Raw genomic sequence first — 18,338 nt, 5'->3', positions numbered from 1 at the left:
TCCTATTAAGAATTTTTCTATGCTCACATTCTTCTAATACCGACAGTTATGATACATGTGTACTCGCGGAAAAGGGAGGAGGAAAACGGAACTGCCATGTCCATTTACGTCGCGGAGAACTGTCAGAGAAGCAAACTTCAAGCAACAAAAGAAAGTTTGTTTTCATTCCACATAAAAATAAAACTCACAGGGTCCCTTATGCATTCACCAAAGACGACAGGAAGGCGAAAGCCATCTTCTTTTCCTTCTCAGTCGATGCACTGATCCTGCCCTGCCACCCTCTGAAAGCTTTCTGCACCTAACGTGGTTTTTCAGTGCCTCCCGTATCAGAGGCACCTCGGCTAGTTTTTGCACTGCGTCCGTGATCGGCCCACCTTTGACCAAGCAAGGATGTCATGTGATAGGTCACGTTATGTGACAGCACAGTCACGTCATGACGACGTCATCCCGTGATGGTCTTTTGCATCACCCGTGCGGTCGCCGCCGACGGGGGACACCGACGAGGGACGCCGGTCAATTTTCGCGTTTGATGAGGCATCTGAGGCTTTCTCCTTAATAAACTGACAGAACGTCTTATAGGAAATGTCGAACACTAAAGATAAACGTGAATTGAGCTCCGGAAAGCGTGCTTCACCTTTACAATAGTGTTTATGTGGAGAAGAAAATCAACGTTTGGAGAAGGTGAAGATGGTGGATAAAGTAGTGCGCGTGTGCGTACGCGTGTTTTTGTGGGCTGCTAAGCTAGAAATAGCAAGTCGTCCACGACAACTACATTTAGACGGGGACGAGCTGCAAAAACGACGACGTATTTAGATCGAGGCGCACATTAAGGAGCCCCGTGAGGTCATTACGAGTCCAAAACACTAGTGTATGCCTTATAACAAAATCGGGCCTCAGGCACCTAAACCCCGGAATTAAATTTTTCCGGGCAGTTGCTGAAAAACGCAATGAGTCCACTTATTTCCTTCAACTCCTTTTCAGGACAGCAGTTATATCAGCGACCGGGCGAAGTTACTCTATCCTAAAACAACGCGAGTTGCTCCTATTGGAAGCCACACCATGAGTTCAAAAGTTATAAGCTACTAAATTAATATTTTCTAATGAACTCGTTAATTATTACACGAAAATTATCCTGGCGGGGGAGCTAGACAAGTTACCGAACACCGTGCGCCTCATTATCGTATATTGGGCCGCCCTTTCTTCAGCAGCTTGGTTCATTCTTATATCAGATGTCCTTCTTATATTTTACTGGGAGTCACTAAGTGGAAAGAGCAAACCCCCCACTTACAAAGATTACGAGTGTAATCCGTCATTGTTTGGCTGGCGGGAACTGGCTCCCGGTGCGTGCACCCGGAAACTATTCTTAAAAGAAGAGTAGAAGTACAGTTGCTGATTGCAAAGCTTTAGAAATTGCCGGATGGAGCCACTCTCGTCGTATGACACCCGTCTGTGCAGTGCTTTTGAACGGTGACAAAAATTTCCTGAAAGATCGAGGCGCCATGGCGACGCAATCGCTGGCGTATTTTTAAAGGCTAGATCCGCCTGCAGACCGTCTCCTCCTCCTCCTCTTCCTCCTCCTTCACAGTGTGACCCTAAAATAGCGACGGTGGCAGCGTTCAGTGCAGAGCGGACCCGAGGAGAGGCCCGGGTCCTTTCGCTACACGGCTGATTGCTTCCACTTTTTTGTTGTTGTTGCTACGCTAATCCTTCTTATTAGGCCTACGCAGTTTTATAAAAGCGTTTGGCACCTTCCGTAAGCTAAGAGCCAGTCCTTTGCAGAACACTTCGGAGCGCGTCCGTTGAAGGCTTTGAGATTTACGTACGCATTTGCGAACGTAAAATAAAGGAAAAAAAACATCAATACCAGCCACACATGTCTAAGCCATGACAATACACTAGCATCCATCCTGTCGTTTCTATGCCGACGCGTCTCGTCAAACGTACAGTTGCCCGAATTGGCAAATGATAACGAAAATTTGATGTGCAATGCGTACCAACAAATTGCGTTATAGGCGTGTTCAGAGCAGAGTATAGCTAATTTAAACAGTTAGTGGTGATCATTGATAGCGAGAGAGTGGACATTGTGATCATTTCGCTGAAGGGAGAGCCACAGATCATTCTATGCTTGATAACATAACGCTGTTTCTTGGCACAGGTAAGCTATACACGCGTTAAACTGGCTGAATAACGTGCGTCAACGTAGCGAACGTAATCCACACATGCGCTCAAAAGGACAGAAAAAAGTTAAACGCAAAAAGAGGAATAACGCGTGGAGCACAGGCAATGATGATAACAGTATTTTTTTAACATCCGTAATATGTTTACGCTTGCTTGAATATGATGTTTTAGACTGTCTATTTAATCGAAGGCCCCGTCTATCACCTGCACACGTGCGATAACGATGTACGTATAACGTTTTCAAGAATGGCAATCGGCTCAGTGCAGACGTCGGAATCAGGAATGGTTCCGTTGAAGAAAGCCATGTCTTTTGTTTTTGTTTGGTGATACGAAGTTAGTCAAAAGACCAGAAGTCGTCTGTACATTGCGAGCGATTTATTCATATCCAGGAGTGGCAAATTCTCCGCCGGGGTAACATAGTAAAGATATGCGTTTCCATAGAAGGATGATTAGGCGTGACAATATATGCGTGCGACTCACGTGCGTGGTAAGTGATGTTGAATCCCCGGTGCCTCCGCGTCCTTTGCGGCTGGGCCTCGAGAGTCAGCTTGAGTGTGTCGCCATACGAGAGCAGCTGGAAGCCACGCTGCACGCTCTGGTCGCCGCCGCACAGGCTGATTGTGGCTGGGCTCCCCACGGCCGTGGTGGCGCTGAGCCTCACGCTCACCCGGTCACCCAGGCAGAGACCAGACGCGTCCCGCACGCCCACGTCCATGTCTTCCACGGTCACCAACACGGGAAGGCTGGGCATCTCGGACTTTATCACGTACCTGGCACAGAAAGGTCGCCGCTTGAAGTGTGAGACGTTGTAAAGGCAAGCGAGACAAACGCAATCAGCAAGGCAGCGTCCCTCGCAACCTATTCGATGCGAGGTAGTGAATGTAAGATAAAGTAAAACATGTAGAAGAAAGTTCACTTACGATTAAATAGTGAATGATGATAAAACGAACCACAGAAAACCTGTAACGCCTGTTTTTGAAAACTACACTCTGGAACATGCTTTAAAGGCGTTAAATATTCACCTCTTTAGTGAAGTGAAATGTTGCTATCGCAAATATAATTGCTCTCGTAAATCTACGCTTAGGTGGCGAATTTCTGTGCTACTTGTTTGGTTAACCGAGACCATGCACTAGTTCGATTCTACTGTTAGAAAAATCTGGCAGAGATATCACGACTAAAGCACAACGAAGACCCAACCATTTCAAAAATGGTGATGTGTCATCTCCTGTCACCTTTCAGAATTCCCACAATAATTCGCGTAACTACTTCCCATATAAAACAAAAGGCTTGCATAAAGATGAATGTAAAGCAATTAGTAGTTAATTTTCACCACCTGGGGTTCTTTAAGGTGCGCCTAAATCCAAATACACAGGCGTTCTTTCATTTCGCTCACATCGAAATGCGGACGCCGTGGCCTGGAATCGAAGCCGCGTCCTCGAGCTTAGCAGCGCGACCTGCACAGCTGCCACTGCGCGTCGCCTCGTTAAAGCGATGAAACGTGTTATGCCCTTCTGCTCAAGTCATACCTAGACGGGTCACTCCACAAGTGTCTCCGTTTTTATATGCCACAAAATGCGCCTTAGACGCTTATTAAGCCACGCTAATACCTCCATCTTTCCATACAGTTGCCACGAATACGCGTTCACCGCCACACGCATACGGCCTATTTTTAATTACGCTGTCACTCACGTTTGTCATCATGTCGCCGCCTGCTGACACTGCGCTTCCAACCGTATGATCCGTACCCGCAATATGCCGTTAAGAGGTAAACGCCAGACGCGCCTCCTCAGCGTTTAAATTGTAAAAAGAATAAAATATAGTTGCCTTATGCGGTCGCTCGCGTAACTACATATAAATTTACTTGGTAGGGAAAGCACTAGATAGGGAAGGAAAATAAATAAGGGTGGGGAAAGTAGTGCATGGTCGATGTCCTAAGTGAAATGAATACTAACAATAAAAAAATGCTAATAATACATGTACGTACGTAAAACTACCTCACGGAATAAGAATATGAAAAAGGGCTCGCGCCTTGCTCACCTGCAGTGCATGCTGTTTGGGTAGAAGAGCGGGTAATGCGGCGAGACAAGCGACTGCGGCCGGTCCTTGTACGCAGTGAGAGTAGATGGCGGGTCGTGGCACAGCGACGCCATGTCCACCGTCGTCCAGCTAGCTGCGAAGCCCGTGGCTGTGACCGAGTAGTCCGAGTGGAAAGTCAGTCTGAGCTCGTTGGACTCCGAGAAGTGGTCGAACCTGCGCAAGTGCAACGGCAGCGTTTCTATACTTAAAGTGTGCCAAGAGCACCCTGAGGAAATCGCAAAAGTGGTCGCCGTATGCACAAATGCAATATTTTATTTAACTCCATTGGACACTGGGACTCGCCGTCGACTCACCTGTCCAGGTCGGTCTCGTGCTGTCCACAGATGCGCACGGGATCAGCCTGGCTGTGCGGGCTCTCGATCTCGATGTAGTCGTATAGGCAGTCAGCCTGCCACTCGAGATCCAAACGAGAGAAGGACAGCAGTACCCGCGAACCAGGAGGCCCCACGATGGACACTGAGTAGTGCAGGTCGTTCAAGTAGTGCGCTGGGTGGTGCAACGACGTAAGCGTGCCCGTTGGCTCCGTGCGCGTAGAATTCAAGTCTTCCGGAAGTGCTGCAGGAGGGACGAAAACAGTGCACCGTCGTGTACCTGTCGCGCGTGTATCGCTCAATGAAAGGTGAATATGGCGCACAAGGAACTCGATACAACTAGGCTGCACTTGGGCATGCAGCGTGAACGCGTCGAGAGGATGTTGAACCAAGGCTATCTTTTGGCAAGGCGGCGGCGACACATCCCACGAGGCAGATGCACTGATTGAAGGTTACCTAAACATTCATCTTCGAGGAGAATACACCTGATGTAATTTTAATCCATACGTACTCCTTGGATGGATAGATGGATGGATGAAAAAAAAACTCTATTAAGGTCCTTCGGGGCATAAAGAAATACTGGAACGCCGGTACGCGATCGGTGCTACGACAGATCGAAGAAACTGACAAAGAAGATACGGTGTTAAGTATGTCATTGCCTCCAATGCAACCAATCCTTCTCGTTTATATGAGCCAGGTACTGAGGTCACGACAACCATAACATTAAAGAGGCGTTACGTTGAGTAATCCAGATCAGCTTTTCTGATTTACTGCGTGCTGAGTGGTATAAGATAAGTCACGGCATGCATTCAACAGTATTTCTCCTCCTTCGCCATTTGTCATTCATATGCGTCACAATCTCAATCGCTCCCAGTTTAAGAAGAATATCAGGGTGCAGCCACTCTTTTAAGTGCCCCGTCGAGAAATAAGATCAAAGTTATTTTCGGCATGCGTACTTCTTGAAAGCTTCCATCACTGAGTGCAGATTTTGTGGTGGTGTACAGTCAAAGAGCAACAACCTCTTCACGCGCCATATTTAAAGAATTTGTTTGTACTCCGTCATAGCCAAAGGACGTAGCTTTTCTATACATGCTTTCTAAACTAATTCTCTTCTTACTAAATATGATGCTTCGTATAAAAAGTGTTTTTACGGCAAAGCTGCTCGCAAGTGCAGATTACGGCCAGCGCCTCCTCTATAGAGGAGGCGCTGTTCCGGCCAATCGCTCTACTTGTAATAACATTAGCGAAAGCGGTTCGCCAATGTCGACCAGCACTTACGCACGAAAAGGTTTGATATGTTCATCCCAAGGTATTATCGCTAACAAGAACAAAAACAAAGTCAGTTGGCATGAGAGATTATGTGCGGCCCCTCGCTGGGTGAGAGCTAAGCGTTCTTTCGCAGAGCGCGCGACAGTAACCCTGACTGTGTTAGAGTTAGCTTTAGCAATTGCCACGAATAAGGCCACCGGTCCTCGCGATTACAAAACAGAGTAACCAAAGTGCTCAAGGAGAGAAACCTGTCATAAATCAGTTGAACTACCATCTACAGGAAAAAAAAAACCTACAGTTTGAATGGGAAGAAAATGCGGAAGTTCACGCAGGCGCCTCTATAAAGGGCGCCTCCACGCTATCGGCCCCTAAGGGCGCCATCCTGTTGGCTGCTTCACGATTGGAAAACATTTAAGTCGGCCTGACTGCTATCGACCGGGCGCGCATAGCATGGGATGCATCAGTTCAGCGCGCGCACACAAGCGCTAGTCCCGAAGAGCATCGATCTACGACAACGCGCACTCACTGAACGCTTTTTTCTGGCAGATATATCGGCCGGAATGGTCGCACGGCTTCCAGGCCCAGTGCAGGTCGCTTCCGTTCTGCTGGGGCCTCCACTGCAACGCCAGGCACAGAGGTGTCCCCTTGGTCCCAGAGCTGGCCGCTTCCCCTGGAGAGCGTGAGAAAGTCACGGGCGTGCTCTCCAAGACACATTAATAGTATTGGCGTTTTCGTCGCGCGAAAATATAACCTAAAAATCCGAGAGGAGCGGCAGGATAGTGATATTCGCTATATTCTCGAAGTCAGGCGTGGAATAATCAGAGGCGTGAGATGCAGTGCCTATAGGTAAAGAAGATGACGGGTCTTATACACGTGTGTACTCTATATAGACACAATATTAATGAGAAATAACAGACAATAACGCCAAAGAAAGTATAGGGGGTGTTACTTGTTGTATTTAGAATATAAATGTAAAGAAAGTAAAGTGGACGAAAAGATAACTTGCCGCCGGCAGGGACCGAACCTGCGAACTTCGAATAACACGTCCGATGCTCTACCACTGAGCTACGGCGGCGGTCATCCTCCCGTCCACCTTATGGGGTATATATGTGCTTTTAAACTTAGGAGTGTTAGTCAGCGCTAATCGCAGCCATGGCGGCGAGTGTGGAACACTTTTTTTTGTGCCTGTTGGCGTCACATAGCACGAGATCTTTTTACGAGCTGGACGCCGACCAATAATCCCTGGCGTACTACCTGAAGGCATCAAGTCTGCCAGAACGAGACCCTCGCTATGAATGAAGGAAAGGAGATGACTCTTAAGGGTTCGTTTTTTTTTTGTTAGACACAATATTAATGAGAAATAACAGACAATAACGCCAAAGAAAGTATAGGGGGGGTGTTACCTGTTGTATTTAGAATATAAATGTGAAGAAAGTAAAGTGAACGAAAAGATAACTTGCCGCCGGCAGGGACCGAACTTATATGTAGGTAATACATATGGGCTGGTGCCTCTTACATTTTTTAAATATTACGAGCATGTAGTACCTTAACCGTTTGTATCCCACAGCCAATCCAGTTGCGCAAGTAAATTTTTTTTTGCATATATACAAAAGCAATACATACGAAAGTGGGAATAAGCTGATAATGTGGAAAATTTAGCCTTAGTTCTAGGATAAGACAAGTGTCCACGTATGTGAACGCTGGGAACACCAGTTACACCAGGTCCAGCATCGTTCTTCACCGGACATGGGAACTTATCTTGCTGACGGCTCTGATTCATCGCAGTAACCATTATCATCATCACTACTTACAATAATCAAAGCTTTGATCATCAGTTAAACGCATTCATTGTTAATATCATCATCATCATCATCATCATAAAAGTTCACGTGGCCGCTTGCTCACGGCTCTGATTCAACACTTTCACCATCATCGTTCATTATTTTAATTACCGGTGCTCTACAAATCGGAACATTCGCTTCCGCTAGTCAGCCCGAAAATTATGGCGTGTATGTCTGCAGGCATACACCTCTACAGGCGGCTTGAGAAGAACGCCATTGTTCTGTGTGCGCTTGCCGCTGTTTGATCACAGAAGCGGACACATATAGATGTTTTTATGAAATTCTGAAGCAATGCCAACATTTCAAATCAATTTTTAAGGCAATGCGTTGGCTAGCCTGATCCCACTTCATTGGTGTGCTTTGTCCACACATGTGGACGCTGGGATACAAAGGGGGTAAAAGCTTTTCATTACAACCTGATGAAAAAATAACGAAAACTATCGCCTGCAAGCTGTGTTTGCTTTCACCACATTTTAAAGCTTTTAGAGCAAAGTGAATTTAGCGAAAAAACGCTTTCTCAGTCACTCTTTACACAGTTTTATCAAAACAGCGCCTCATAAGTTCTGGCGATACATAAGTGTGAAACATACTAACAAAGCGTATACGCCTACCCCGGGAGGAAAACAGACAGCCGATCTTTTCAACAGCTACTTCCAGTCTGTTTTCACCGCTGATAACGGCCTACTTCAACGCGGCCAGTTCAGACCAAGTGACGTAGATACACCATTAGACACCCCCTTCATATCGCAGGCGGGTGTATTATCCCTCTTGCTAAACCTCGACGAAAAGAAAAGCACTGGTCCAGATGACGTTCCAAATGCCTTTTTAAAGCGATACGCTGAGCCTGTAAGCAAGTTCCTTCAGCTAATATATTTAAAGTCACTTCGCGTTGGTCATCTTCCAGCTGACTGGAAACTAGCAAAGATAATACCCGTGCACAAATCAGGTGATACGTTTTCCCCAGCTAACTACAGGCCAATATCTCTGACATGCACATCTTGCAAAATACTGGAACATATCATCCTGAAATATTTAACAGAGTTCGTCGAAAGTCACGACATATTACACTCCAATCAGCATGGGTTTCGTAGTGGCCTGTCGACTGTTACTCAATTAGTAGAAACGCTTCATGACTTTGCCAAAGATGTTAACAGCCAACTACAAATAGATGTAATATTTATGGACTTCTCCAAGGCTTTCGATCGCGTTTCCCACCTCAAGCTTAGCTATAAATTAAGATGTCTATTAGGAGAAGGACCACTCACGTGTTGGATTGAAGATTATCTTTCAGACCGTTATCAGTACGTACAGTACAATGACCACGTATCTGATACTGTTCCCGTTTTATCTGGTGTACCGCAGGGTTCTGTATTAGCCCCAATGCTCTTCTTACTATATATAAACGACATAACTAAGCACGTAGACGTAAACATTAGGCTATTTGCAGATGACTGCGTACTGTACCACACAATCAAAACTGAAGATGACCAAACAAAACTTAGTAATTCTTTGTACGAAGTGGCTCAGTGGTGTTCAGACTGGCAAATGGTGTTAAATGCAGAAAAGACGGTCTACATGAACATTACAAACAAGAAATCAACACTTACCTTTCCTTACAGTATCAACGGTACCCCACTACGAAACGTTTCACAGTACAAATATCTGGGTGTAACGATAAGCAGTGACCTAAGCTGGAATGCGCATGTGCAGCAAATTTCTAAAAAAGCAATGAATAAATTGTTCTTCCTCAAACGATCGCTTGCCGGATCTACCTTTGAAACACGTTTTCTTGCCTACACCAGTCTCATCCGGCCGACACTGGAATACGCCAGTATTGCGTGGTTTCCGCATACTAAACACAACATCGCTGCGCTTGAGCGGGTACAAAGGAAAGCTGTCCGCTTTATTTTCAATCGTTACAGGCGTAGTGATTCCCCAACAGAACTTCTTCGGCTGGCTGGCCTCGCTACTTTGTTTAACCGAGCGAAAGTGCACAGATTGAAATTCCTGTATTTGTTGTTACAAAATAGTTTTAAGATCAACCCCAGGTCATTTGTTACATATAGCTCTGCGAGAGAAACGCGACACAAACACAGATTCACGTTAGAAGAATTTCGTCCTACTAACAATGTATTTCGCTTCTCTTTTTTTCCACGAGCTGTAAGAGACTGGAATGCCTTAGATGAATTTATTGTTACTCAGCCTACGCTAGAATTATTCTCTGAACTCGTGGATGAAGCTGTTTGACGCGGACACATGTTACTATGTTTAATACTGTTGTTTTATTGTTATTGCTGTGGTATGCTTGATGTAATTGCTTACTTAGAGTGTGCATTTTTGTTTTTGTTTTTTATACATGTAAATGTCTATTTCTTACAGAGCGCATAATTTGCTGTTCGCATTACTTCTGTACATTCATGTATGAATTAACTCCCACCCCTGTAATAATCCCTTTGAGGGATTGGCAGTATTTTGAAAATAAATAAAATAAAAGCTGAGTTCATGTGCTCTCATCGCTTGGTAAAGAAGAGTTGAGATATTGATCCAGCGCAAACGCAAGTAAATGTGTGCTACCGATACCGAGTCAAAGTTACAGGCGCCCGCTTCCGCGTACTGGCGAAATGAGAACGAGACAACGCGTTTAAGTGAATGTGCTCGCGTCCTAGAGTGCCTGTTTTGGTGTGATAAGAGCGCCAAGCTAAGCGTCTGTCAGGAGAGGGAGAAGCTTTCACGGAGGTTCAGTATCTCACCGGGCGGCTCATTGGTGGTGTCGGCGGCGTTCTCGGCACTCGCCTCGTCCACCCAGGAGCCAGCGTCTGCCCGTTGGCCCACCTTGCGGCCGCCGAGCCAGTACCAGACGCCGGAAGCGGAGCCCTCGGTGGCGGCCACGAGCGCCCTCAGGTGGGCTTCCTGAACCAAGGAGAAGTAGGCTGTATGAAATGCTAACTACGACGTCGGTGGCCAGTTAAAACCGAGGCAAAACAGACATGTTCCACTTGCTGTGAAAGCGAAAGGTCAGTAGCGTCGTGGGCAGTACTTTTTCAACACAGTTGGGCCTGCATTAGCAAAAAGTAGTTGCACTAGGACTGTTCATACGAGAAAATTACAGATAATCCGGATGATGGAGTTATTATGTCAATGTTAAATACTCATTTGCGAAACACTTTCGGAGCATGGCGGTTCCATTCAGGCCCCGTATGTCTGGCGGTAAGCTTGGGTGCCCTGCTTAAGGTCCAATGCTTACAGGAAACCCCAACTCTCGTAGACTAAACAAAATAGAGGTTTAAAAGGACGCCTGAAAGTTGGAGAAAAATTGCTACAATTGAGTGACTATTTAATTTCATAATGGAATCGCTCGGAAGAACAGTTACGAACCGATGACTTCTGGATAGGCTTATGAAATCCCGTCTGACCTTGAGAAGCACTTTCCGGCGCTCCTGGAAAGCATTAATATAGCACTTGGGCAACCAAAATCATCATCATCACTATCACCTCCACCACCGCCACCACGACCGGCCCAACTCACAGCTCATAATTCAGTTATGATCCTGGGATGGTGGGAAGGCCGTAAGAATGGAACTTCACGGGAGTTTCCACATTACAGGAACACCTCTTGTGTCATACAAAACATGAAGGTGAGCACGCATGCCATGGCGCTTGGCCGTGTTGGTTGTGTAACTTAACGTGTTCAGGGAAACTCGTTCGCAGAGTTTTGTCGAACGTTTTACGAGAGTCAGCAGTGTCGTTAGAGTTCTCGCGACTCTCGCACGTCTGAGCGATGCGTAAGACTGAGGCGTACCTGCGCCGCCGTGCGGACGGCGGCCAGTGTGGCCTGTGATTCGCTGCAGACACGCTGTGCTGTGGCCCAGGACACTTCAGGGAAACTGGCCGTCAAGTAGCAGTGGTCAGCAAAACGCTGGAACTGACGCGCATCGCACAGCTGCGTCGGCACCGCCTCTGCAAGCAAACAGGTTTGCATTAATTTATATGAGCCAAACCATTGGCATTTGATCTGCATGTCGATAAACTGGGATTTATCGTTGACGGATGATATTACTGTCAGCTGTTTATATGCTGTAGTTTACTTCTCTAGATAAAGTCTATTCCAGGCCTCGCGACTTCTTCCCAACATTCATGCCATGAAAACGCACATTGTAAAAGCAATGACAGTTCGCTAACTTGTTCTGACAATAGTAAGAATGAATGGCACTTTTTCTAAGCTTCCAGTGCGGTCTACCTGCAGATACTTCTTGGAGGTCAGAGAACGTTTTTGGTTACCAGCAAAACCTCTCAGGCATGACATATTTAGTTTTTTTTGCAACTGCTTAAAAATACCAGCGCTTCAGTGAATGAACAAGCAGAATAAACTAGAAAATTGATCCGTGGCGATATACAACACAGGCTCTGCGGAAGAAAACATTAACAGCGCCACACCTTTCGGTCACTAGATTCAGGTTGAAATGAGCACTTTATTTTTTTTTTTCGGTGAACACCAAAGACTACATCTTTCGAGATCGGAACACACAAAGGCAGGTACCGTACCAGGCCTGAGAACAGCCTCTGCTTTGAAGCCTTTGAAGGCATGCGAGAAGTCGGAGACGAAGTGAACTCGAAGGCGTCGGCCATGGCTGTACTGACGCAGCAGTTTCACCCGTCCGCTCCAGTCGCCGCAAAGGCGGCCACTACTGCGTTCCTCATCGGGTTCATCGATTTCCACGTAGTCATATTCGCACCTGCACAAGGTTTAGAAACAATTAAAACTGCCCAAAAACCTATCGTTTTCAACGCAAATACGAGGCGCTCGTTATGTTTCATTTTCAGTCCAGATAGCAACTAAATAAAGAAGACTGAGTACATGTTCGAATACAAGTAGATGGAGAGGGGACAGAAAGAACAACACGCAAGCAGACAAAAAAAATGGTACTCAATGACGGCGCAGTGGCTAACAGCATAACTTTTGCAGCTCACCAGCAGGGGCACCAAGTTAGAGTAGCTTTAATTTGTTTATAGAAAGACAGAGAAGTCGGCACGCGCATTTACACTCTAACCTGAGGCTTTACAGCGCATGTAGAAGAGGAAAAGGGAAAGAAAAAAAGTGTACGCATAACTAAGGCTCATGCTGCGATCATAATAGTAGTAAGCATATCAAAATCATTGCCGACTACAGGCACGACCAGACGTGTCCTGTAGTCGGCGGAAATGACGCTGATAAGGTGGGCGCACCCAGGGTGGTCCTCGAGCAGGAATTCGGTGAAGCGCAGTTCCACGCGGAACCCCGCAGGAGCCTGGATTTCGACGGAGCATCGCTGGCTGTTGGGGTAGGCACCGGGAAAGTTGGGGCTTGACACCGCACCCCGGCTGTGTTCAGGGGTCAGCACCAGCGTACGGTTGCACTCTACAACGCGTCCAACCTCCAAAGTGGCTGAGAATAAAAAAAGACACAGACGACCAAGTGAGAAGGCTACATGGTAAAAAAAGAGATAGATAGATAGATAGATAGATAGATAGATAGATAGATAGATAGATAGATAGATAGATAGATAGATAGATAGATAGATAGATAGATAGATAGATAGATAGATAGATAGATAGATAGATAGATAGATAGATAGATAGATTACTGTGTCTGGTGCTTTGTGTTTACTCCTGTACGTGTTTGATCCCAGTATACCGAGTGCGGGTCTATGGGTGTTACGATACGCAATTATGCGTCGTTATTCCGCTACGTTAGGCTAGAGGTTTTGCATGTGTTCCGTGACCATAGTTATGCGTCCAGTGGTAGGCGCGCACACAATGGGCTTAAACAGCGCATTCTATCCCTGTATTTGGAAAAGGGTGAATGCTGGACCATGTGTCGGCCAGGTATTAACCCCTTTTCCGGAATTTACACCTTGAATGGAAGTAAAGCAGGCATCCAGGTCCGCGTTGCACCATCGAAACCCAGCTTTACCTCTTCTGCGGATCGACCCGGCATTACACTATCTGTGACATAGGCTATTTGGCCGCGGACGGATGGACGTAAGTGTCAATTGCCGGTTACCCTCGCTAATTATATGTCGTAGCTAGAACAAGATCGCCCATAAGTAGAAGTGATAGCGTAACACGTTATTGTGAATACGGGGCCGTGCACAATAATAAACAAAACGCGGCACGTAGGCGTGAGGGATTCGCAGAACAGGCACCGAAAGATCGCGACAGCCAAAATATTGTTGTGCGCACGATCGATGACCAACAAATGGTTCTAGTAAACGAAGAGCTCCTTAAGCACGCCCACACAGTTATAGTGCAAAATATCTTGTCTCCAGCTCATGGCGCTTCGTCGTGCCTCCTCGCCCTACGGGGGCGATGCGACGTGCATGTCCTTACCGCCTTCGCGCAGCCGCTGGCAGACGAACGGGTTGGCGACGGCGCAGTGTCGGTCGTTCCAGAAGAAGGTAGCCGTGCGTCCCTGGCCCTTGCTGGGGAACAGGAACACGTCGCGCACCTCGACGCAGTCCTGCTGTGCCAAACCATCGTCGCTGGGCTGGGCGCCATATCCACCGTGACTGCTCCAGCCAGGGAACCAATCTGCGAGAACCGCTTGATGTTCAGCCAAGTGAGCTCGCAACGAATCCCCATCTCGCTTTGGTTTCACTCGCAATGTTAGAACTGTATTGCTTACAGGCTGTAAGGCAGCACGTCGTACACGCAGTGCGCTGTGTGGCTCAGCGAACGCCCGTGCCTTAAGTAATAAAGACTGTCAAAAGAACGAGACAAGCAGGCGCGAGGCCTGGTGTGGAAGACGTATTTGCTTGTGAATAATGGTTGGAAAATTCAGTTTTTTAGTGAATGCAGAGGTCCAGAAATGAAGGCATAACTCCGCTGTAGACCATAACGACGACCGACGGTTGTGTTACTACTACTCCGCCTCGCCTCCCGTGCTGGTACCCATAATGATGATACATGAGTGTTTGTGACTTTTAGTTTGTGTGCGCTTGTTATTCTAACGCGAAAGCCTTAGATGCCTCATCAAACGCGAAAATTGACCGTCGACGTCAACACGAATGATGCAAAAATCATCATCACGTGATGGCGTCACCATATGACGACATCACGTGATGGCGTCACCATAAGACGACATCATGACCTCACAGACCGCTGAGATCCGTAAAATCATTATGACGTCACATGACGTGAGGTCACATGATTACGTCACCACATAATCTCGTCGCTTGGTCAAAGGTGGGCCGATCCCCCCGGCACTGCAAAACCAGGTGAGATGCAGAAAGCTTGCAATGCCTCTGATCCTGCCATCAGTGCAAAACCATCTTAGCTGCAGGAAGCTTTCGGAGGGGCGCGGTGCAGGATCAATACATCGTCTGAGAAGAAAAAGAATATCGCTTTCGCCTTGGAGTCGTCTTAGGAGAATGCATAGGAAACCCTGTGAGTTTTTTCTTCGTGCTTTCTCTCACCCTGTTACTCTATGCTTAAAAGGGCATTTCAGGAAACACTGACTCGAAGGCGCTTAGGACATACACGACGTGAAAGGGAATGCAGGAAGGTAACCGAAATTTACAGCCACCAATCCTACAGGCTTCAGTTTACCTCATTAGGGCTTCACCACCTGTCATGAATTACACGTTAATGACAACGTGTTGACATCGTGAAACATGTACAAGCGAGCGTATTGACTAGATTGGCGACTGTCTTATATGATACCATCAAAGTGTGTGCGTTGTAGCCTTTAACAAGAAAGACTTGGCAAAATTTTGTTGCATTCACTTTATTTTGGTACTCGTCACGGGCACCTGCACGCGTCTAACTTGTGACTGGCGCGAAGTATGCGTATATACGTTTACTTCACAATCTGCACTGCATTAACAGCTCTTTGAACAGCGGACGGTATACTGAGGTAATTCTGTACGACCGTCTCAGAACATCTCCACGCTTGTGCGTTTCCCAACCCCCAGATGGGAGACGCGAGTGCGAGTCTTCCGGCCGCGTACTGGCGGTAAATGTCGAGCGCAAGTGTGAAATCGAGCGAGTTCATTGCTGTTTCGTTCAATTCACCTCTGTGGCGTGGGGTACTTGCCCGTACTGATGCGAGTTCCGAAGCTAGTAACTGCGTGATAAAAGCCGTGTTATATTAAATTACCGGATAAGTGCCAGTACTGTTATTATGGTCCCCAAGAAGCTGTGTGGTACCAATGATTAAAAAAATCATTATCAGATAATTCGATGTGTACACTCCTTTATCCTTGAGGAAGCCTGATAAATTCGAGCCAATAAAAAATATCGATTTCAACCATGCCTGCGGTGAAGTACAGAAAGAAAAGGCGATAAATTTTATTTATAGAAACGGCACAGAATTGGGCCTGGGATGGTGCGATCTAACATGATGCAGTGTAGTGGAGAGAGGGAAAAAGTATGAAAGTGTAGCGATGAATGATGGTGAAGAGGAACTAAGGACTGCATGGTGCGCATATACCAGAGGGAGATCAAATAAGTATATTTTGGAAATTACACTGTTCCGAGCTTTTATATAAAATTATAAAACCACCCAATCCTTGGACAATCCCCCAAAGTGGGTGTGAGCCACAGGGAACAGGCGGACAAGAACAATTTACTGCAGACGTGCGCATAGTCTTGAACTAGCGGCCGTCAAATTCTCCGTCCGAGCCATGTTTACAAGGAAGTCGGACAGAGGTGTACGTTTGGGAGACATACTGCTAGCATTTCTTTGAACAACCAAAAGGCATCATCCAAGCAAATTGTATCTGCGCACAGCTATAAAACAATCGAATTGAAAAAAAGAAGGAAGAAGAAGGCTACGGGTGCCGTTAAAGTGCGGTCGTATTCACAAAACTATTCATTCATTAGTATTCTTTGGCATCGGCTGGCTGCCTTGACGAGTGATATGCCCAGAATGTCCAGAATCGAGATTGGCTGGAATATTCTCTGCAATGTTTCTTTTTTTTTCTCTCCTTCTATCTCTATCATTCTTATGAACAATTAAAACGCAGGAGCTTTTTGTTTATACGGGCCGCCCTGGTGCAACGCCTTTTCTTTTTCTTTTACAGAACTGCGTGCAGGTTCCTTCCGCGAAGGCTGCGAACACTGTCGTTTTCGTCAAATGGCCGAGCGCAAACCAGGACAGGGACGTGACTTGGTTTCCCGCGTGCTGCCTTGCCACATAGACGCCTTTGTGGCCCCCGTGCAGCCGTCGGTAACGGCCTCCCGGGAGGGCAATTAGTAAAGACCCGGTCAGCCTCCGTAAACTAAAGCTGGAGTTCATGACACGCCTCCTTTGTGAGAAGCACGCAAGAATGAAGACGCATGCTAAAAAGGCAATGTATTTCAGCATCTTTTCTATTCACTGTTTACACGGCGAAATGGCTGGAAGACATGTTAAGCTCACTCATTTTAAATTAGCTTAACTCGGACCCCTTGCAAGTGACGAACAGCGCGACTATAAGTTTTACCATGCCTAGCACCGAGAAGAAAGAACCAAAGGCTAATTGCGTTTCTAAAGCTCGTACAAGCTTTTCTAAACGACGGCAGTGCGTAATCTTTGACGTAAAGCTAAACAAGTTTCCTGCAAAGCGTCAACATACAGCTTTTCTTCCTTTTCTTCTTTAAGTTTTGCTTGCTTCATACAAAGAGGGTTAACGGTTACCCATCTAACCAAAGATAAATATGCGTGCTTCTTTTGCGATGGGACAACACTACAGAAAGGGAAATGGGTAAAAATATTCTCAGACAAAGCCGCCGATTCGCTCTTATGCTGAGTATGTTGTGCAAAACGCAGGTGCCCAAACGAAGCCAATATGCGCTCATCGCGTTATTGCTTTGAATCTTCCATCCCTCACTCTATCTACAGACGTATCCCTTACGAGGCTAGGTTTTTGTGCATACTGTAAGATAAACGCTGCTTACGAGCCATAACTGCTGACACGGCAGCAGCGCTTTCGAAACGTTGAACTAATAATGATGCAGTCCTAATCTGTGCTTGGGAAAAGTTTTCTTTGAGATGCACGCACCTGTTTTCTCAGATCAGCTTAGCGAAGTCCAGAAGCACGCAAGCAAAAAAGAAAGAAAGAAAATCATGTTTTTCCGCATATTTTCTTATAGGACACGCCTTCAGTATATATATGGATTTACGTTGCTTGCGCCCACCGAATAAAACGCGTGCTTTTCGCCGCACAATATATGCCTCCTTTTCCGTTTTTTTCCCTTGCGCGATTCTATTTAGGGTGAAAGAAAAGGGCCTTCTGCCTCTGAACCCTTCACCTTCTCCCCCGCTGGTACTCTTTCCACCTTTCTTCCCTACCAAAAAGAAATGCTGCTTAACATGAACCGCGGCAGAATGAAAAGAATGCGCGACGCTAAGAAAAAAAAAACAAAAAAACGCAATTACCAGAAAATGTGCTTTAGTTTTGCCTCGACCACGCTATCCTCGACGAACCGGCTGCTTTCGCTACCCGGCTTCTCCGTTGCTTGCTCTCTGCGGCGGTTGTCCCGTGCCGTTTCGTTTGCTTTTTAAAGTCGCTTCTATTTCTGCCGTCTTCCGATGTCCGACGACGATTCAGAGCCCTGAATTATTTATGTCAATGCGGGGGGCGCTCCCGTTTAATACTTTCGCGTCGGTGCATTCCTCGGCGGC

The 18,338-nt window shown here is 46.5% G+C and overlaps 1 protein-coding gene and 1 non-coding gene across 2 annotated transcripts in view; both read right to left on the bottom strand.

The window, feature by feature from the left end:
* Positions 1-18,338, bottom strand: part of LOC119381606 (uncharacterized) — a 417,646-nt gene that overhangs the window by 35,746 nt on the left and 363,562 nt on the right. The window contains exons 9-17 of the mRNA XM_049419611.1: positions 14,063-14,263; positions 12,920-13,118; positions 12,239-12,429; positions 11,496-11,653; positions 10,447-10,606; positions 6,382-6,525; positions 4,569-4,830; positions 4,216-4,428; positions 2,659-2,948 (exon numbers count right to left, since the gene is read on the bottom strand). Coding sequence (XP_049275568.1) covers positions 2,659-2,948; positions 4,216-4,428; positions 4,569-4,830; positions 6,382-6,525; positions 10,447-10,606; positions 11,496-11,653; positions 12,239-12,429; positions 12,920-13,118; positions 14,063-14,263 — 1,818 coding nt within the window. The remainder of the gene's footprint in view (positions 1-2,658; positions 2,949-4,215; positions 4,429-4,568; positions 4,831-6,381; positions 6,526-10,446; positions 10,607-11,495; positions 11,654-12,238; positions 12,430-12,919; positions 13,119-14,062; positions 14,264-18,338) is intronic.
* Trnat-ugu (transfer RNA threonine (anticodon UGU)) lies at positions 6,859-6,930 on the bottom strand. The gene has a single exon. It is a non-coding gene; the product is annotated as a tRNA-Thr (tRNA).

The sequence above is a fragment of the Rhipicephalus sanguineus genome, chromosome 1, assembly GCF_013339695.2.
Source record: "Rhipicephalus sanguineus isolate Rsan-2018 chromosome 1, BIME_Rsan_1.4, whole genome shotgun sequence".
Lineage (NCBI taxonomy): Eukaryota > Metazoa > Arthropoda > Arachnida > Ixodida > Ixodidae > Rhipicephalus > Rhipicephalus sanguineus.
Note: the sequence above shows the minus strand (reverse complement) of the source record. Positions and strands in the feature narration are given on the sequence as shown.